General features: G+C 64.2%; 1 protein-coding gene across 1 annotated transcript in view; it reads right to left on the bottom strand.

Moving 5' to 3' along the window:
- PKD1L1 (polycystin 1 like 1, transient receptor potential channel interacting) overlaps window positions 1–20,618 on the bottom strand; it is an 84,815-nt gene that overhangs the window by 51,985 nt on the left and 12,212 nt on the right. The window contains exons 4-20 of the mRNA XM_066240378.1: window positions 17,871–17,991; window positions 17,264–17,460; window positions 15,634–15,956; window positions 14,025–14,198; window positions 13,290–13,409; window positions 12,732–12,900; window positions 11,663–11,902; window positions 10,932–11,064; window positions 10,115–10,321; window positions 9,411–9,592; window positions 8,216–8,437; window positions 6,602–6,762; window positions 5,103–5,399; window positions 4,324–4,389; window positions 2,222–2,398; window positions 1,235–1,312; window positions 357–499 (exon numbers count right to left, since the gene is read on the bottom strand). Coding sequence (XP_066096475.1) covers window positions 357–499; window positions 1,235–1,312; window positions 2,222–2,398; window positions 4,324–4,389; window positions 5,103–5,399; window positions 6,602–6,762; window positions 8,216–8,437; window positions 9,411–9,592; window positions 10,115–10,321; window positions 10,932–11,064; window positions 11,663–11,902; window positions 12,732–12,900; window positions 13,290–13,409; window positions 14,025–14,198; window positions 15,634–15,956; window positions 17,264–17,460; window positions 17,871–17,991 — 3,010 coding nt within the window. The remainder of the gene's footprint in view (window positions 1–356; window positions 500–1,234; window positions 1,313–2,221; window positions 2,399–4,323; window positions 4,390–5,102; window positions 5,400–6,601; window positions 6,763–8,215; window positions 8,438–9,410; window positions 9,593–10,114; window positions 10,322–10,931; window positions 11,065–11,662; window positions 11,903–12,731; window positions 12,901–13,289; window positions 13,410–14,024; window positions 14,199–15,633; window positions 15,957–17,263; window positions 17,461–17,870; window positions 17,992–20,618) is intronic.

Genomic DNA, 20,618 nt, shown 5'->3' with positions numbered 1-20,618 from the left:
CAGGCTTGGCGTCCTGTGCCCCCGGGACCGCCCTGCCCTGAGATCACAGGGTCCCCTGCTGCGTGGGGCTCAGTGTCACCACCTGCCCCCAGAAGGCAGTGCCGGTGTGTCTAACAGGGGTCAGGCCAGGTCTCAGGCTTGGCGTCCTGTGCCCCCAGGACGGTCAGCAGACCGCCCCACCCTGAGACCACAGGGCCCCCTGCTGCGTGGGGCTCAGTGTCACCACTGCACCCAGAAGGCGGTGCTGGTGTGTCTAACGGGGTCAGGCCAGGTCTCAGGCTTGGCATCCCCAGTGTTTCACCACAGAGCCGGCTGTGACCTCTGCCCTCGGGACGGGTGTGGGGCGCCATCCTCACCGGCCTCCCCGACGTGCAGAAGACACTGAAGACGGTGTGAGCCTCGAGGCCCTGGGGGGGCTGCACCTGGCAGGCCACGTCCCGCGGAGCCTGGTTGACGGTCACGTACAGCTGAGCCTTCCCGAGGAAGCGGTGCCCGGAAGCTGCAGGGGAGAGACGGTGACTCCCACCCTGGAGAGCGGGCACGGCCAGCCCGGGGTGGGCGTGCACGAGAGGGAGGCGCCGCGGGACTTGACAGAACACACACAGGACACAACACAGAAGAGACGGGTCCAGGGGACTCCGGCCTCCAGGACTGAGAGCCCAGAGCTCCGCAGACTCAGCGTGGATGCTGAACCAAACCACCCGTGCTGGTGAGCTCCCAACTCCTCTGTGCTGGTGACACGGAGCTGAGCACCCAGAAACGGGGGAGAGTGTCTGGAAATGACCCAAAGGATGCTGTCACCCTGAGCCATGGAAACGCCAGGGGGACGTGGGTGTGGCTGACCCGTGGGCACACTGGAGCCACGCTGACCCCACAGAGATGGTGGCTGCTGGCTGCACGGTCATGGGGTAAAGATACACACGCACAGGAGTCCCTGCACATGCGTGCAGGAAAGGGGCCTACGGCTCAGGACAAACAAAACACACGTGTAATGAAAACAGGCAACCGCCCAGGCCTCCCGGCAGGAGCACACGCCTGACCCTGGGGACACCGCGTGCGGGCACACAGCACCTCCCCCCCAGCCGCTGACACGGGAAGTCGTCACAGGCAGGGAAGGGACTGAAGCCAAGGACAGGCGGCCAGCACCAGGCACATCCGACGCCACGTCCAGGACAGACTGTGACCAGAACTGAACCCTTGTCCCCTGCAGCGGCCCAGCGGGCGCGTCACCCACCCACGGTGGCTTGTAGGACGTATGTCTCCCCAGGGCGCAGGGAGTACGGCTTCACTGTCACCTCCCGCTCCGTGGTCCCTGCAGAAAGAGGGTGGCAGGGAGACACCGTCAGGGCTCCTAAAGGGCACAGGTCAGACAAACCCTTCAGCATGGTGCCGGTGACGGGGCTGCAGTCCCCGCCCACCCTGCCTGTCCCCACTGGGAAGTACCTCTCGTTTGCTCATCCACCCCCCCCCCATCCCCACCCACACAGAGCTCAAAGCTCATCTCTGCTCACAGGGGCGAGCTGAGCGTGGACCAGTGACCTGGGCAGAAAGGACACTCCCGGACAACGCAGGGGCCTGGGGGGGACTCAGCTCATGTATTTATGAGCAGGTCCAGGCTCATAAATCGTTTGTTCCTTTCAAAGCAACAGCTAAGTGTCTGCAAGACAGCTTGCGAAGACTGTCTGGGCCTGGGCGTGACTGCTGACCACTGGACACTGGACACTGGACACTGGACTCCCTCCACAGACAGGAGGCTCAGCCTGCCCCACATGTCTGACCCAGGACAGACCAGAGTCCAACTCAGACGCCCTGGATGGGGGCTGGTTCAACATCACAAGCCATCACCCAACAGCGGGTGAAACCGGGTCTCCCAGAAGGGACAGCGTGACTGGGTGTGGCCAGAAGGTCTGTGAGGACCTCGGCTGCCACCCTCTGCTCCTCAGGGGCAGCCCGGGTGCCCAGTCTGTGGACGGCATGTCACACCCCGCGAGGCACACAGGATGTGCGCAGGGCGTCGGTCACCAGCTCTTCCCCTTAGTCAGCAAACGGGGGGGGGGGCTGGAGCCCCGGCCTGGGGGCCACAGAGGGACAGACACACTGGGAGAAGCGTCACGGCCCCCAAGCCTCCTCCGCTCCCAGGAGAAGGGGCGGGAGAAGTGGACGGGCTGGTGACTGAACTTTCTGAAACGGCTGAGGCCCCAGAACAAGGGGGCGCCCCTACCAGATGCAGTGTGGCTGTGGAATACCGCTCGGCTCACGGGGGACTTGGGCCAGTCGACCAGCAGGGCCGGCCTGGCACCAGCCGCTGGGAGGAAGGGGCCCAGCAGGTTGTCCCCGTCACCGCCACTCTCGTCAGCGCCGGCGCTTGGTCCCGAGTCTGCAAGGTGGAACCCGGTCCCTAGGAAGACACGAAGCCAGGGACGGTTAGGAGGAAGTCGTCGTGATCTTAAAGTGTTCACAACGGTCCGAGGTCAAGATCAACACTGCTTCTATGAACAGGTCACCACCAACGACACGTAGCCGAGGGGAACGTCGTCACCACGTGATCATGGTGCAGGTGCGTTTACTGAACACACGTGTGCGCGGGCGCGAAGCCCGGGAGCGAGTCCACGGGAACCACGCCCTGCCGTCCAGACACCAGGGTGAGAGTGCCGGAAACACGGGAGGAGATGCTCACAGACACAGCGTGAGGCCAGGGCGTGGAGTGCCTAGAGCGCCGTCAGGGCCAGGGCGCAGGGAGGAGGCCGGCCGGGCAGGACCCGAGGCGGAGGCTCCGAACAGAGACGGGACCGGAAGGAGCACTTTGAAGCAACAGCTCAGAGACGACCGGGAGGGGCTGCAGGGGGGAGGGGGGGGAGACGAGACCCTCGTCCTCTGTGAGCTGCGTGGGGGGCCACTGTGAGTGTAAACACAAGCCCCTAACACAGACGTGCGGGGACAGGGAGGGGCAGGGGCCCCCCGAGGAGCCAGGGGTGCTCAGAGCGCCCAGCGCAGGGACCATGACGAGTGAGTGCTTCACGGATGTTCATGACCCTTCCCCAAACCAGCCGCTCACTGGACGCTCCTCCTCCACGCAGTAGACAGACCACTCACTGGTCACCTCCGCCTTCCATGAACAAACTGGCCGCTGGTTGTGCACCCACTCGTGCCAAATAAAGCACTCACTGATCCCTGTCCTCCCATAACATGCTTGCTGAGTGCCAACGCGACAGGTGCTGTGACCTTCTTGGGGACACAAGTGTGAACTTGCCATGGAAACTGTCCCTTCCTAGACGAGGAGAAGCTCACGGAAGTCCATCACCAGCAAACCAGTATTGCGAGAAGCGTTCAAGGACGCTGTCTATGTACAGCAGTGCCAGGTGGCACTTGAAATGCCGGGGGGACACTTCATAAGACACATAAATGTCTGATCACTGCAGGGCGCAGCGAAACTAATGTAACATCGTAAGTCAACTGAACCTGAGAGAAAGTATCTAAGAACACACACTGCTCACGGAGCTCCGAGTAGAGACAGACCAGGTGGGGGAACAACCTGCCTGGGCCGGGGGGGGGGACAGGGACTCCCCAGAGGAGGGAGCAGGGACTCCCCAGAGGAGGGAGCAGGGACTCCCCAGAGGGGGGGGACAGGGACTCCCCAGAGGAGGGAGCAGGGACTCCCCAGAGGGGGGGACAGGGACTCCCCAGAGGGGGGGGGACAGGGACTCCCCAGAGGGGGGGGACAGGGACTCCCCAGAGGAGGGAGCAGGGACTCCCCAGAGGGGGGGGACAGGGACTCCCCAGAGGGGGGGGACAGGGACTCCCCAGAGGAGGGAGCAGGGACTCCCCAGAGGGGGGGGGACAGGGACTCCCCAGAGGGGGGGCAGGGACTCCCCAGAGGAGGGAGCAGGGACTCCCCAGAGGGGGGGGACAGGGACTCCCCAGAGGGGGGGCAGGGACTCCCCAGAGGAGGGAGCAGGGACTCCCCAGAGGGGGGGGACAGGGACTCCCCAGAGGGGGGGAAGAGGGACTCCCCAGAGGGAGAGCAAAGCCGACCAGAAGGGAGGAAGCTCTGAGGTGACAACACGGGGGACGTGAGGGACACGTCCCGCAAAGGCCAGCCTGCGGACGGAGGACGGCAGAGGGACGGTGTCTCCCGGCCCGGGCTCCTCGGGTGTCCTAACCAGGGGACCCGCGGAGCAGCATGTGAACTGGAGACAGGCCAGCCCATGCCGCCCTCGCCTCGGGCACAGAGGGGGCGCGTGGACCTGGGCACAGAGGGGGGAGCGGGGTGGACCGGGGCGAGCACAGGGCACGGCTCCAGGACAGAGGGGGGGCAGCACTCACAGTCTCCCAGCGGCCTTCCTTCCGACGGCACTGCTTCCTGGACGTCACCGTAGGCGGCTTCAAAATCTGTGTGAAAGGACGGAGAACACGTCCCGTGAACCAGACTCCCCGGAAGGTCACACGGCCCCCGGGTGAGCACACACGTCACCCCTGGTCCAGTTCAGAGCCCGAGTCCTGCTCTGTGTATGCGCGGCCCTCAGAGGCCGTGCCAGCACCCTGCACCGTAGGGGAGGCGGCGTCCCTGGTCCCCACGCCCCCGAGCTCTGGGTGGACAGTGAGGCCGGGACGACGAGGCCTCTCGTCTCACAGGAGAAGCAGGCACAGCGCACACAGCGCCCACAGCGGCCACGGCCTCCTTTCTGCCCCCAGGGCGCTGCCCCGCCCACCTCTGAAGCACTCACGGAAGCCCTCCCACCAGCTACCCCGAGGCTGGGGCTCCGGGGTGCAGCAAGCGGCTTTGCCGGGGCAAAGAGCACCGTCCCCAACCATGACCATGAGCGGCCACGTCACACGGGAAGGGACAGCTGGGAGAGGTCGGGTTGGGCCAGAACCTGGATCGCTGACAAGGAACACTCGACCTCCAGGCACAGAACGGTTTCTGTCCAACCCGAAGGCCAGCGCCACAGGGAACCGCTGGCCACAGGGAAGAGAGGCCAGTGGTGCGCCCAGAACGCGGACTGCAGCTGGACCACGTGTCCTGGGTTAGAGGATGCGGCAGGCGTGGGGAGCAGGGCCCGCGGGGACGGGACTTCACCCTGGACCGCCAGGACGGCACTCACCGGGGCCCTGCGGGATCGGGCTCCACGGGGGCCCCTCGGCCCAGGGAGCCCCCTCTGGGGTCAGGGCGTCCCCGGCGGCAGGAACGGGATGCACGGTGACCACGGGCTCCTTGGAGACTCTCCCTCGGGCTGAGAGGTCGGGCCGACCTGGGGTCCCCGGCGGCCGTGAGGACGGAGCAGATGTGACGTGGGACTCTGCCCTGCTCGGCCCCGGGGACAGCAGACGGGACGCTGATAACTTCAACGCAGCCCCCAGATCCGGGGAGTCCAGCAGCCCCACGGTTCTACAGAAGGGAACTTCAACAAAGATTTCGGAGTGTTAAGAAACTTTGGACAAGAAACAAACTTGGTTTTGAAAAGGGTATCGATTACAGAAGCACGTTCTGTCCTAACAAACCAGTGCCGACAGGAAGACGGCTGGGAGGAGAGCCCCCCATGGAGCAGACGGGGTGCCAGGACCCCCACAGCAGCGGGCCCACCTCCCTCAGACCCGGCCTGTGCCCCCGGGCTCGCCACACTGCCCGTGAAGCTCCTGGGCACCTGGCGTGCTAACCCTCGCGCACTCGCCTGTGTCTGAGTAACCCTCTAGAAAGTGCTGGCAGGATTCAGGAAAGAGGCCAGGAACAAAGAGGCTTTGCAAGGACGTAAACACACAGCTCACAGTGACGCCGGCTGCCACTGTCCCCGACACGGACCAGCTTCTGTGAGAAGGGGGCTGGGACCACGGGGTTGGGACCCCTGCGCAGGGACAGCGCTTGCTCTGTGGGGAGCGCGTGACCACTGCTGGGACCGTCACAGCCCGTGACCCTGAGCACAGGCTTTGCTCAGACCAACACGTTCACCTGCCAGGACGGCACGCGGCCCCTCTGTCCTCCTGTCCCTTCAGCACGGAGGCCATGCCCGTACGGGAGCCATGTGGTCCGTGGAGGGGAGTGTGGGAGGCAGGCCAGCTCAGGACCAGAGCCCCTCCGCTGTCCGGTCAGAGCGACCCCAGCACAGCACTGCCCATGAGGACTCCGCCACCCCAGGCCCGGAGCCCGGAGCCCACAGGCCGCACCGGCCACCAGGGCCCACGAGTTCCCACACCTGGTTTCACTGGACGCCCCTCCCTCCGAGGACTCAGGACCCACACTTTCCACTCAAGAGAACGGAGTCTCAGAGAAGTGCTCCCAGTCCCAGCCTGCGGCGAGGGGCCAGGACACCTCCCACGGCTCCTCTGCCGAGTCCCACAGCCGTGCGGACCCCGAGGACAGCAAGGCCTGGGGAGGGACGAGGGCCCGAGGAGACCTGCCCAGCAGCCGGGCGCAGCCCCGTGGGCCCCGGCAGAGCAGCAGCACCGGAGCCCGGTGTCCTCTGCTGTCATCACTCGGGTGTGACGTCAGGAGGGACTGGGGACGTGACGTGACAACTCACGACCAAGACCGGACACTGGTTTCGCAAGTTTTTAGCAATCTCAAAATAACTGACCGCTCCACAAACGGAAGCAGCAGCGTCCGCACCTTCCTCTCCGTCCTGTGCTGTCGCGTTGACCACGAAGAGGTCCCAGGAGTACGAGAGCTCGGCCGCCTCCCCGCAGTCCTCACAGGCCGCCCGGAGCGAGAGTGGCTGGTTCCAGTTCACGGGCACGCCGCTGAAGGGGGCCCAGGAGAGGCGCACGAGCCTGCAACACGCCGTGGGGTGGGGGTGGGGGGGCAGCATGAGGCTCTGCCACCTCCTCCCCGTGAGGTTTGTTCAAGTCGCCCCGTCTGGGCCTTCGTTATGCGCGTCAGGAGCAGAATCACAGCCCCCATGACTGACCACACACCTACAGGCGGCCCAGCCCACACAGCCTGGAGCCAGCACAGCCTCACGTGACGGCCGGTCCTGGGGGGCGGACGCACCCCCCACGGCGCTCAGAGGCGGGCACCTTCCTCCGGGACGCCTTCTGGAGCTCACCTGGCCCAGGCTGTCACCACAGCTTTTTCACACGAGACGATAGTAACTGCCCAGACCCCCTCAGGGAGCAGGGATGGGGCCAGCCCTGCCCACTGCAGCCTGCCCAGCATCCTGGGGAGCCGTGGACACTGGTGTCGGCTCACCCACTCCACGGGGCTGTCCAGAGCAGCTGCAGTCCGCGTCTAGGGCCAGTCTGGCCCTGGGCTGCCACTGTGGCCTCCGAGCTAAAAGCTATGATTTGTGGTCACAGCAGCTCTGAGCTCCCTGTATCCGGCCACTGTCAACATCACACTCAGTTGGCACCTGCCACCCACACGGGGCCCGTGCTTCCCAGGGAGGGCTGGAGGCCGGGGGCAGAGGCCCTGACACACTTGGTTGGCCGCCTTCTACCCTCAGACCCCCGCCCTGGAGCTGACCTCCATTATCAGGGCAGCTGCTCTGATGTGAGGGGTGTTGCCCCTTGGAGGCTCACTCTTAGCACAGAGGGGCCGACGTCTGAACCCACGTCCTGTGCACAGTGGGGCCGATGTCTAAACCCACGTCCTGTGCACAGAGGGGCCGATGTCTGAACCCACGTCCTGTGCACAGAGGGGCCGACGTCTGAACCCACGTCCTCTACACAGCGGGGCCGACGCCTGAACCCCTGTCCTGTGCACAGAGGGGCTGACGTCTGAACCCACGTCCTCTACACAGCGGGGCCGACGCCTGAACCCCTGTCCTGTGCACAGAGGGGCCGTCTGAACCCACGTCAGGTGCACAGAGGGGCCGACGCCTGAACCCACGTCCTGTGCATAGCGGGGCTGACGCCTGAACCCCTGTCCTGTGCACAGAGGGGCCGACGTCTGAACCCACGTCAGGTGCACAGAGGGGCCGACGCCTGAACCCACGTCCTGTGCACAGCGGGGCCGATGCCTGAACCCCTGTCCTGTGCACAGAGGGGCCGACGCCTGAACCCCTGTCCTGTGCACAGAGGGGCTGTCTGAACCCACGTCATGTACACAGAGGGGACGACGTCTGAACCCACGTCCTGTGCACAGCAGGGCCTACGCCTGAACCCACGTCCTGTGCACAGCGGGGTGGCTTCTGAACCCCACGTCCAGCATGCACAGTGGGTCCAGGCAGGAAGCATGCAGGACAAACCCCAGACGGGTCCTGTGGGGACGGCAGGGCAGGGGTACCTGAGTGCCGAGTTGGGGAGGGTGGACAGGAACACCTGTGCCTCCGAGGAGTTCCGGCCGTGGCTGGACACTGTCAGCGTCACGAGAAACTGGTCGTAGCTGCTGCTGAGCGAGTCCACTGCGAAGGACAGTGTGGGAGCCGTGGTGTCCAGGCTGTGGGCAGAGGGCCCGGGGAAGCAGGGGCGCCCGGGGATGCTGGCTGGGGCGCACGTCCAGTGATACCTAAGGGGCAGCGCAGGAGGGACTGACCTGTCTGCTGTGGTCAGTCAGTGACCTGCCTGGGGGCTGCCCGGAGCGTGTGGACAGTTTTCACAGATGCGTTCCACTTACTGGTGGGGACAGTGTCCGTAGAGGGTCCAGGTGCAAGGTTAATGGAGTGGACACTGGGTCAGGCCACCCAGGGAGGGGAAGGGGTGCAGATGAAGACCACGGCCTGAGCTGGGAAGCCAGCATGAGGGACCCACCATGTTGAGACATCCTCGGAAACCCAGCCCTCGAACCCCAGCCCTCGAACCCCAGCCTCCCACACAGCCAGCCGTCTCCAGGACCAGGTGTCGTGACAGAGTGACGAGTCCACCACGGACTGAACGTGTCCCCGCCCCCATCCCCAAATGCGCATGAAATCCTAAGAGCCACACTGAGGCTGCCAGGAGGCGGGCCCCTGGGAAGGGAGTAGGTCATGAATGTGGAGACATCACAAATGGGTTTGTGTCCCTATAGAGAGCTCCTAGAGCCCCTGGCCCTTCTGTGACCTGAGGACACAGCGAAAAGCCACCGCCTGTGACCAGGAGCAGCTCCCACCAGACACGGAATCTGCCAGCGTCCTGACCTCGGACTTCCAGCCCCAGGAGGTGAGGGGAACGGTCTGCTGTTTGGAAGCCCCAGTCTGAGACCACTCGATACAGCCACATAAACACCCAGGACACTCTGTAAACGTCATAACCCACAATCCGCAACCTTCCACACTTCCAATAGCAAAGCACCAAGCCACTGCTATCTACTTCCACCCCGTTCTTAAATTCCCTTTTACATCAATGCTAAATGAAACATTATTTCAATTAATAAAAGCTCAGGTACTTAAAAATTATAAATCCCTCCCCCCAGCTGAGTCTGGAGAGGGCAGAGGAGGAAGAGGAGGAAGAAGCAGAGGAGGAAGGCTGGGATGAGGAGTGGCCACACTGCCCTGGGTGCTCACCTCAGAGGGGCCCCAGGCCTGTCGGGGTCGTAGGACAGGGACCCACTGAGAGTGACGGTGGACAACGGGGTTCTGGGGACAAACAGGTGCGTGCCCTCGGTGATCACGCTGACGGGGGCCTGGGCCCGCACCTCCACCCGCACGCTGTAGTCACTGCGCACGGCACTGCCTCTCAGCTGCACCTGCAGCACCAACAACAGGGGCGTCGGGCAGGACGCTCAGTGGGCTGAACCCCGTCTCAACGTCAGAAGGAAACTGGCGAATCTAAACGTGCCACCAGCTCCAGCCAGAGGCTCTGGGCGCTCCAGAGAAGACTCACTTCTTCTCAGCCCCCGGCCGCTCCCACTTGTCAAAATGAGCGTCCTACTGTGTGCCCACCGGAGAGAGAGCGGCCGGAGCTCCTGGGAGGAGCATCGTCCTGTCTCAGCCTGTTCCTGGGCTGTGACCCTAACGACACCGCAAACACTCCACGGCGTGGAGCCTGCTGTGGACAGCCAGCCTGTCCGTGGTCCAAACTGGGCTTAGTTACCTTTGCGTAAGCCCCCTTGTAACTAACACTCAGCCACACGCGGACTTAAGAGGCCAGTGGAATTTAAGATAAGCCCCGTGTCTGGGACAGACCAGGTGGGGAGGCAGCCCCAGGTGTCTCATGGGCTGGTGGGAAGAGCTGCTTGTACAGGGGCCGCCATCGGCCACCTGCCCACCTTGGCCAGCGCAGTGTAGTTCCCGGGCTCCAGGACGTAGCTGGGGACCGTGAGGGTCTGCCTGTGAGTGCTGACGGCTGGAGGGAGGGGCACGCGGGACCCCGCAGAGTTCCGGAGGCTCCAGGCATAGGAGAGGGTTTGGGAGATGTCACAGAGAACGGCGGCTTCAAAGGTGACTCCCAGCGTCACAGGCTGAGACCTCCAGACCTGCACACAAGAGCGAGATGCCCCGTTGAGTGTGGAACCCCCGGTCCAGAGTGAGTGACGAGAAACGTTGGCTCTGCACAGAACCCCAGTCACGCGTGTGCGTGACCACAGGAGGGGGCGTGGGCTTAACTTCCGCTACAATGTCACAGTCTCTATTCCAAACACAAAGCCTTCTGCACCTGTGACCAGACTGCCAGGTTCATGAGCTCGTGTTAACCAAGGTGCCAATTCTGAACCCGTAATAACAGCAATGGGTGACAGGGTGAGGCCGGGGGTGAGAGCCGGTTCTGAGGCAGACACATCCGAGGACGCTGTCCCGTCCTGCGTCCTGTGGCTGCAGAACTGGAGGACTATCCACCGAGACGCCACAGACCTGAGGACAAGTGTGTGCAGGCCCGTCGCCTGCTGAGCTCAGAGACAGAGGCAAATAAAGGCGACACCAAGGCCAGAAACAGGCATGTCCCTCCCTCGGGCCAGTCGGTTAGCCACAGGCCCCCGGGCCCTCACAGATGCCCCTCGTGATGAACTCAGGGATGACCTGGACGAAGCGTCCCCACACGGCTCCACCGGGAGAAGGCCACTGCGTCTGCCCCGGGACCGCAGGCCTCACCTGCACCCTTCCCAGCCCCGAGCTCCGGACACGGGGCGGCCGGCAGGGCTGGTGTCCCACGAAGAGCTGCGTCCTCAGGGAGGCGGCGCTGACGTCATTGAAGGCCAGGACCCTGACCGTGAACTCTCCTTCCCTGGGAGGAGACGGGCAGACACGGAGACACTGACTCCACACGTGTCCACGGTCCCTGCACTGTCACACCACCTGTCTGTGGTCACAGTCACGAGCCCTACTGCCACAGCGGCTGCGGCTGTCCACCAGCACAGGTCAGGACAGGCGCTGGAGCCCAGACTGGTGTCACCGGCTGTACTAGGAACAAGCATCCCCGTGGGACGTGCTGCTTCCCTCCTCGGGAGCCCTCCCGGCAGCTATGGCCTGGCCCCGCCCACCTCAGGGTGTCCTCCGGTCCCCAGGTGACGGGCACCCCAGGCCTGGGACTGGGGCTCCCTACACAACTGTCCTGTGGTGTGTCCTGCCCCAGAAAGCGCAGGACAGACCCATGGCCAGGGGGTGAGGCCGCCCCGGGGGAGGTGCAAGAGCCCAGCTGTGGGGGTGCAGGACCGGGACGGTGTGACAGCATGGAAATCATGTTTACTAAGAAAACGCATGTTCATTCTGCAAGTGATGCCAATGGTCAGACATCAGGACGTGAGGACCACTGCCTGAGCCTGTGAGGACCAGCCTCCCGCCTCGTGGAGCACAGGGCAGGCCCTCTGACCGCTGCACCTCACCTCCTGTAGACGTGACTGGCGGAGCCGTTCCCCAGGCCGCGGGCGCCGTCCCCGAAGTCCCACAGGTAAGCCACATCGGAGCCGAAGTTGAGCCTGCACTCGAAGGTCACGGTGCTGTTCACCAGGGCCCAGGAGGCGGACGTCAGCCGGTTGGCAACGACTCTCCTCTGCACGTGGACGTGGTGGGGCTCCGAGGCCACCCGGCCAACCCCGTTGGACACCTGGACCACCACGCGGTACCTGTGGGCGGGGCCAGGGGCACAGGACGGACGGACGGTGAGCAGGGCCAGGCCAGCGACAGACACTGACAGGACTCCACAGAAAGGCGGGAGCTGCAGTCACTTGTAGGAATTATCAGAGCACCCAGTGACACAGCTTTCTGGGGACCAGGGGGTGACACTTGCTGACCTCCCTCTTCAGTAGGTAACAGACCTGTCACAGGGAGGGGCGAGCACCGTCCCCTTCCTGAGAGGGGCGCTTGCTTAGGCACCACGGTGGCGAATGGCATCTGGACGGGACTGCCCGGTGCCCGGGTTCCGCCTGCCACTGCTGCCTTTAAATCTGTTTGTGTCCCACTCACAGAAGTGCCACGTGGCCCGCGGGGAGTGTGCCCTTCTACGCGAAACGACTCCGGTGGCAGCTGAACCTGCCCCAGGCAGCCAGCCACCCGAGGGGACGCCCACACACACACTGGGGGGGGGACACGACGCCCACACACGCACTGGAGGGGGGACGCCCATACACGCACTGGAGGGGGACGCCCACACACGCACCCGAGGGGGGACGCCCACACACGCACCGCTGGGGGGGGACGCCCACACACGCACCGCTGGGGGGGGACGCCCACACACGCACCGCTGGGGGGGGACGCCCACACACGCACCGCTGGGGGGGCACGCCCACACATGCACCGCTGGGGGGACGCCCACACACGCACTGGAGGGGGGGACGCCCACACACGCACCCGAGGGGGGACGCCCACACACGCACTGCTGGGGGGGACGCCCACACACGCACCGCTGGGGGGACGCCCACACACGCACCGCTGGGGGGACGCCCACACACGCACCGCCGGGGGACTCCCAGTCTCCTCCTGATGCTGCTGCTCGTCGTCCTCACTGGCGGACGGTCTCCGAAGAACCAGGTGAACTCCAGGCGAGTGGTTTCCTTGGTAACAGCCACAAACGTGATCTCGGTGTCGGTGGCAAACACGGTTCCGTTCGTGTGGACAGAGACGGCTGCAGCAGAGGGAAGGGACCAGGGCGCTTCAGCCACAGGGGCCGCGACTGTCTAGGGCCCAGGCGGCCACAGCCGAGTGGGGAAGAGGCTGTGGGTCTGACCAGCAGACCATGAACAGGGAGCAGAGGGAACCCGTGACATCTGAGTCCGCGCCCATCAACTGTCCAGCCACCGCCTCTGCTGCATGGAGCCCACCCGCTCACACCCTCAGACGGAAGCCTGATCTGTGGTTCTAGAAAGTCCTAGAAGCAACCACAGGTGGCAATGCGCCCACGCGAGAGTGGGCAGGGTCTCGGCGGAGCTAACCACAGGCCCGGTGCTGCCGTGGCCTGAACCTCCACGCCCTGTGCGAAGGGTACGTCAGATCTCGAGCAGGATTGAGACGTACGCTGCATCCGGTACCCAACAGTCACGCTGGACCAGGCCCGCCCTTCGCCCAGTCGGGCCTGCGAGGCGAAGGACACGTTCCAGGAGGAGGTGGCTGAGAAACGGTGCGTGACGACCGTGCCTGCATGGGAACAGAGAGAAGCCGGTCTGGGCACCGCTCCAGCCTCCACGGGTCGTGGCTCTGCCTCTCCACTCTCCCTCTTTCAGTCCCAAGAAACCCCAAAACTCAAAGCATATGCTTTAGAGCAGAGGTCCCCAACCTTTTTTGGGCCACAGACCGGTTTAATGTCAGAAAATATTTTCACGGACCGGCCTTTAGGGTGGGTCGGATAAATGTATCACGTGACTGAGACAAGCGTCAAGAGTGAGTCTTAGACGGATGTAACAGAGGGAATCTGGTCACCTTTTAAAAATAAAGCATCGTTGAGACTTAAATATAAATAAAACGGAAATAGTGTAAGTTATTTATTCTTTCTCTTACCTATTCGGACCAGGTACTGGTCCACGGCCTGGGGGTGGGGGACCACTGCTTTAGACTCAGACAGACCTGGGAACCATGACCTCTGTCACAAAATCTCTCGTGAAAATGTTTCCTCTCTCAAGAACACCCTGCCTGGTCCACAGGCTGTTTTCTGAAGGGGGAAGCCTACGTGGTGACCGCTGTCTTGAGTGGAGTGGTGACAATGTGCACGCCCACAGCTGCGGACAGGGTGCCCACACCCAGGTGTTGGCTTGCCTCTCGGATCCGCGGCAGAACCACCAAAGGCGAGGGCGTGGTCCCCGTGGACGCTGCTGGAGTTCATGAACATGGACACGCCCTCGCGGCCCATCTCCACGTAGTAGGGCCCCAGCTGCGCTGCAGCTGCGTGAGACGCATCGCGGATCGCGGCGGTGAGCGCGTAGACGCCTTCTGCGTGGGAGGAAGGGCGGTGTTGGGGGGGGGTTGTCAAAAGCAGGCACACGGCGAGCGTGTGGCACAGCCGTGAGGCGAGACTGACATGGGAACACGGCCCCTGCAGGGGCCCCTCACTGGAGGGGGAGACACACGACTTGTCTCACACCTTCAGGATTCCCTCACAAGGGAGGTGTGTTTTCTTTCGCCCGGGCCTGAGGGTCACGTAGCTAACTCTGAGCGTGGAGACGTCACAGAATGACAGCAGAGGTGACCCAGCACACGGCAAACGCACACGGACAGCGTCCAATGGACCGTACCCGAGAACCACGAAGGCCGGTGACAGAAACAGCCCGGCTCCTCCGTCTCACAGCCTTGCACTGTGACCGCATGCGACTGCGGGTCGCCCGTTCTGCGGGGGCCCACCTCTCCCCCTGGACTGGCCGGGGCCTGAGCTCAGGACGGCTCTCGCCTGCTCGTCACCATGTGAAGAAGCCGCTAGCCCAGGGTGACAGGAGGTGCAGGACTCGTGTCCCCGTCAGCCTGGCCGGGGACTGAGCTCACGACGGCTCTCGCCTGCTCGTCACCATGTGAAGAAGCCGCTAGCCCAGGGTGACAGGAGGTGCAGGACTCGTGTCCCCGTCAGCCTGGCCGGCAGCCAGCCCAGCTCCAGGAGCCCCGCTGCCCGGAGCCCACCTGAGACCGGCCCACTCGAGTGGCTCACGGAGACCTCGAGGCCGTGCGGTGGTCTGGGACGCAGCAGCGGTGAGAGTCCGCCCCCACCCCCGAGGAAGGCCTCGGGTAGCCCTAACCCAGTGCCACACACCACAGGCTTCAGTTGTCTACCGGACCCCCCAGCCTCACAGCGTTCGCGGCTTCTGCTGGTTCCCAGGATGAAGTCCTGAGGGGCCCTCACCCTCGGCTGGGTGGGTCCCCTTTGCCCACCTGGACCTAGCGCACTGAGCCCTCACCTCTCAGAGCTGGGCTCTACTGCCTGTTGTGAACCTGCCTGTGGGCCACCCTGCTCTGGCTTACACGAGCCCCCTGGGGGGGGGAATGACCGCAGAACCTGGAGGAGCCCCCCCCCAGCTCCCACACTGCCGCCTGCCTCGTCCCCAACCTCAGCACGGCCACTAGATGCACGGTGCACGCTCACGGGGTCAGCCCAAGTCTGCACACAGGAGACGGAGCCCACGATCCCAGTGAACAGCCTCCGGTCTGCCGTCTCCCCGCACAGGAGGCAGGCCAGTGCGCTGGCCTCGTGACCTCAGGGCCGATCCCACCCCTCGCCTGCCCTGTCAGTGGAGGTCACACCTCCCCCCCGGGGCCGGCAGGAGGGTCACAGAGCACCTGCCCAGGGGGCCGGCAGACCAGCTGGCACGCAGGGCCGAGGTCCAGCCTCACACCCGTCAGGACGTCCTACCGCGCTCCTGACACTGAACTCCGCGCGTACCTTTCCTGTACTGGTGGTGAGCGGTGACGGCCACCTCCCCAGACGCATGGCGGACGCTCATCTGAACCCCAGAACCGTCCCCGAAATCCACCGCCAGACACAGAGCTGCTCCGGGAGCCGTTTGAATCCAGAACCCCAGACTTGGGGGGGCTTGAGCGTCAGCCTGCGGTGGGCGGCGGGTGACAGGATGTGCCCTGTCCTCAGGACCCAGGGCCGAGGGGGCTCCAGGGAGACGCTGGGCGCGGGGCCTGAGCTGCTGGTGACCAGGCGGGGCCGTGACGCGGCTGTGGGTGGGCACAGGTCCAGGAGGAGGGCCGTGGGAGCTGTGGGAGAGGGCAGGCCTTCAGACCTCCCGAGTCTGACCATCGAGGGACACGGCACCAGGACGGATGGGGGGGGAGAGCAGCCAATCACAGGGAGGGATAGGAAGGGGGAGGGGGGAGCAGCCAATCACAGGAGGGATAGGAAGGGGGAGGGGGGGAGCAGCCAGTCACAGGGAGGGATAGGAAGGGGGAGGGGGGAGCAGCCAATCACAGGGAGGGATAGGATGGGGGGTGAGCAGCCAGTCACAGGGAGGGATAGGACACGGGAGGGGGAGAGCAGCCAATCACAGGGAGGGATAGGAAGGGGGAGGGGGGAGCAGCCAATCACAGGAGGGATAGGATGGGGGGGGAGAGCAGCCAATCACAGGGAGGGATAGGAAGGGGGAGGGGGGAGCAGCCAATCACAGGAGGGATAGGATGGGGGGGGAGCAGCCAGTCACAGGGAGGGATAGGATTGGGGGGGGGGAGAGCAGCCAATCACAGGGAGGGATAGGAAGGGGGAGGGGGGAGCAGCCAATCACAGGAGGGATAGGATGGGGGGGGAGCAGCCAGTCACAGGGAGGGATAGGATTGGGGGGGGGAGAGCAGCCAATCACAGGGAGGGATAGGAAGGGGGAGGGGGGAGCAGCCAATCACAGGAGGGATAGGATGGGGGGGAGCAGCCAATCACAGGGAGGGATAGGAAGGGGGAGGGGGGAGCAGCCAATCACAGGAGGGATAGGATGGGGGGGGAGCAGCCAGTCACAGGGAGGGATGGGGGTGAGCAGCCAATCACAGGGAGGGATAGGACGGGGGGGGGGGCAGCCAATCACAGGAGGGATAGGATGGGGGGGCAGCCAATCACAGGGAGGGATAGGATGGGGCAGCCAATCACAGGGAGGGATGGGACACAGGAGGGGGGGAGCAGCCAATCACGGGGCTCACGTCACTGTCTCTCAAAGTGGGGGCCCAGGGCCAGCAGGAACTGGAGGACAGAAACACCTCCAAACAGAAAGAGGACCCTTTCACGGCCGTGGAAATGACGTGAGTGTCTTAATGGCCAATGTCCGTGCCCCTGGGTGACCCTTCTCTGCATGTGCTCTGTGCAGAAACACATACAGGCAGGCAAAGCTCTGGACGTACAACCGATGAGACACAGAGGACACCAGGTACCATGGGTCACTAGTGGACAGCAGTGGACAACAGCGTGATCCGAGACCTTGTGCTCTGACAGCAATGGCCACGGCCACTGAGGTGAATGGTAAAACCGCCAGCTCACTGGGTGTGATCCTAGAGGGTCACAGGCCTCCGCGCCCCCCTCGCCCTACCTCCTGGGCAAGATGGTGGACTGTGAACTCAGGGCGCTGGTCTGAGCACATGCAGCTGCTCCGATGGTGGCAGTGGCCGGTGTGACATCAGTCCGGGGCAGCAGCTCAGGGACCATGTCCTCTGTAGAGTGTGGTGGTCCCACAGCACAGGAGGGGACCTCCACCTTCAGGCTGCAGGGGCCCGCAGGACAGGGGCACTGGGGACGGGGGTGACACCAGTGAGGGTCAGACAGGCTGCCGCGTGTGCTCGGTGGGCAGCCCAGGCTCCCGACCCCGTGGGCTCCGGCCCCGACACTCGACCACGAGGAGGCAGTCGTTTGTACCCCCCACGTAGCCAACAGAGCGCCAGGAGCCTGTGGTGGCCCGAGGCACTTCCATCGGGAACTGGAGACAGTGACGTCACAAGGCCATGCTGTGCCTCTGGCTAAGCCAATGCAGAGCGAGCCATTCTGGACTCGCCTGTAGAGCAAGCCGACAGCCCAGACCTGCCGCCTCCACTGCGGGGACAAACGTCAGCTGTGCTCCCAAACCACCTGCCCAGTCCAAAGGACAAGTTCACGCTGCGGCTCCCAACAGGCCGAAGGCCACTTGTGCCCCAGACACTCACCTGGACCAGCCCCTGGAAGGCACCCTCCGCTTCCCCAACGGCACATGTCGGTCGGTGATGGGGAGCCGGGTCACCGCTGCTCCAGCAGCTCAGGATTTCGATGGAAGATCCCCGGGGGCCTCTGAAAGTGAGGGAACAGAGGGAGCCCCTCAGTCAGCCTTCCCTCCCTCACCGGGCGCGTCCAGCAACGACCCCGTGTTTGCTCATGTGGGCCGGTGCCGTGAGACGTCAGGACAGCCCCGGGGACTTGTGACCGGTGCCAGCTGTCCCCTGGGGAGCAGGGCGGCTGCCCCAGGTCCCGGTGAGAGGTCACTGAGAGGTGGAGCGTGTTCACAGCACTGTCTGCAGCCGTGGCATATTCACCGCCCAACACCCAGAGGCCAGAACGCCACAGAGCCCCGTCCGTCCTCTGAGCAGCTGCAGCCGGAGGCCGTGAGGTGGGACGGGGCCGGGACAGGTGAAACCGGACAGCCGAAGGGAAGGAGGCGGGTGACCCCAGATGGCACGGGCTGCTGTCAGGACCCTGGCTCTGAGGCGGTGGGACCCCGTGCAGGGTTTTGACAACCATGCCAATGGTCCAGCAGCTAGTCTAACCAAGTCAGGTGGCTGCCATTGGCTGGGACACCTCGTTGAATGTAACAAGGCTTAAGACGCTAATGACCAGCCTGGCTCCTGGCGCAGCCCCAGGAGCAGCCACGAGAGGGCAGACGAGGACGCAGTGTAGGCGGACCCGGGAGACCTGAGGGGCGGGGCCGGCTCTATCTCCGCAGACAGAGATGTTTCCTGTGCAAAGTGTCCGCAATTACTGAATAATTAACCCCAGGCTTGTCTGCCCCCAACCACGCGGGTCTTCCAAACGCCAGGGAAGCGAGGAAACGGAAACCAGGGAAGGGACAAGCTGGGACCACGCACATCATCTTGCAGAAACGACGAGGGCTTTCCTCGAAGACCTGGGCACACGCAGCTGAGGACCAACCTCGCCGCCCCCTCGGCGAGTGCCACCTACCCCTGGGCCCCGGGTCCCCACGCCACGTCAGGGTGACGCCCAGAAAACACCTCACACAGGGTCAGCCCCCAGATAACTGCCTCCCTCTGCGGTGAGAGGAGGCCCCACACAGGGACGCCCCCCAGGGGGAGATGTGAAAGAATTCAGATAGAGAATTATTATACTGTCCCTGGCCAGTGAGGAGGCCCAGGCCTCAGGTTCTGGCCGTTCTGTATAGACACTCACTGTCCCTGGTCACAGGATGCTGGGCTGGCTTCCCTCGTCACTACCTGGCACCCTTAGCAGAGCAGAGCTGTGCGGAGGGCACGTCACACGCCCCGGCCACTCCCTGGGGCCGTCTCACTTGCACTACTGATCCGTAAGGTCCGTGTTTATGAGCAAGTGGTTCTGAGCATCAGCTGGGAGCCCCGGCCCTCGTCCCTGTCCCACAGGGGCCGCCTCTGGGAGTCGCCTCCCGTCTGAGGAGGGGACAGCATGCTCAGGACGAGCTGTCCTCCAGCTGTAAGGGCCGCGGTCCGCAGGGTCACCGTCTGCCTCGGCCCTGGGACCAGCTGCTCGCCTCATCGTCAGTTGGTATGGGGGGCATGCTTGCTGGTCAGTGCCACCAAGTTAAACTTTAACCTGACCCTCACAGGGGACCAGGCCCAGTCTCAGCACCGCAGTCCCAGGACAGACCACCTCCCTGACACTGGGCCTGGGGAAGGAGGTGTGAGCGGCATGTGCCCAGCACACTGAATGTAGCCAGCGAGATGTGACAGCTTCCAGCGTCACACCGCCCCCTCTGGACACGTGTGTGCCGGTGCTCACACAGCACAGACAAGGTTTGGACAAGACCGTTGTCTCAGGATGTCTCCCCTGTTCTGGGCTGCTGTCCCAGGCTCCGCACCACGGACCCGACAGAAAGGGCAGCCTGGCTCTGCGTCCTGTGGGCAGCGGGCAGCTCTGAGAATGCTGAGGGCATCCTGGCTTGCAGGGTGAGCGAAGGGCACTGGCTCAGGGCTGGAAAACGCAGCAGGATGAACCCCTCTCAGCACAGGCTCCAGACTCAGGGTGCACCCCAGACCCCGCCACCAGGCTCCTGCGGCTTTCCCTGGGACGCTGGCCCCGAGTCCTGGGACGCCGGCCCTGAGACCTGGACGCCGGCCCCGAGCCCTGGACGCTGGCCCCGAGCCCTGGGACACTGCCTCCCCCGCAGAACCAGCCCGGGGCCTCCATGGAAATGTGGCTGTCTTGGCGGCTAAATGGACATGCTGTGTCCAGAATCTGTCTTTGCCAGCATGGGCCAGCCACGGAGTCCCTGGTCACCGGTCCTTGTCACCAGATCATGACAGCAGCTAATTAAAGCTCGTCTGTGGACGGTTCTTTAATCCCAGCAACTGCTTGAAATATAACTTTTTGCCTCTGCTGATAAAAGGTGGAATCCTCTGCCCTGGCCGGTTGGCTCAGTGGTAGAGCATTGGCCTGGCGTGCAGAAGTCCCGGGTTTGATTCCCGGCCAGGGCACACAGGAGAGGTGCCCATCTGCTTCTCCACCCCTCCCCCTCTCCTTCCTCTCTGTCTCTCTCTTCCCCTCCCGCAGCCGAGGCTCCATTGGAGCAGAGTTGGCCCGGGCGCTGGGGATGGCTCTGTGGCCTCTGCCTCAGGCGCTAGAGTGGCTCTGGTCGCAACAGAGAGACGCCCCGATGGGCAGAGCATCGCCCCCTGGTGGGCATGCCAGGTGGATCCCAGTAGGGCACATGTGGG

This window comes from Saccopteryx bilineata, chromosome 7, assembly GCF_036850765.1.
Source record: "Saccopteryx bilineata isolate mSacBil1 chromosome 7, mSacBil1_pri_phased_curated, whole genome shotgun sequence".
Taxonomy (NCBI): Eukaryota; Metazoa; Chordata; class Mammalia; order Chiroptera; family Emballonuridae; genus Saccopteryx; species Saccopteryx bilineata.
This window is presented reverse-complemented; position numbering and strand designations above follow the sequence as displayed.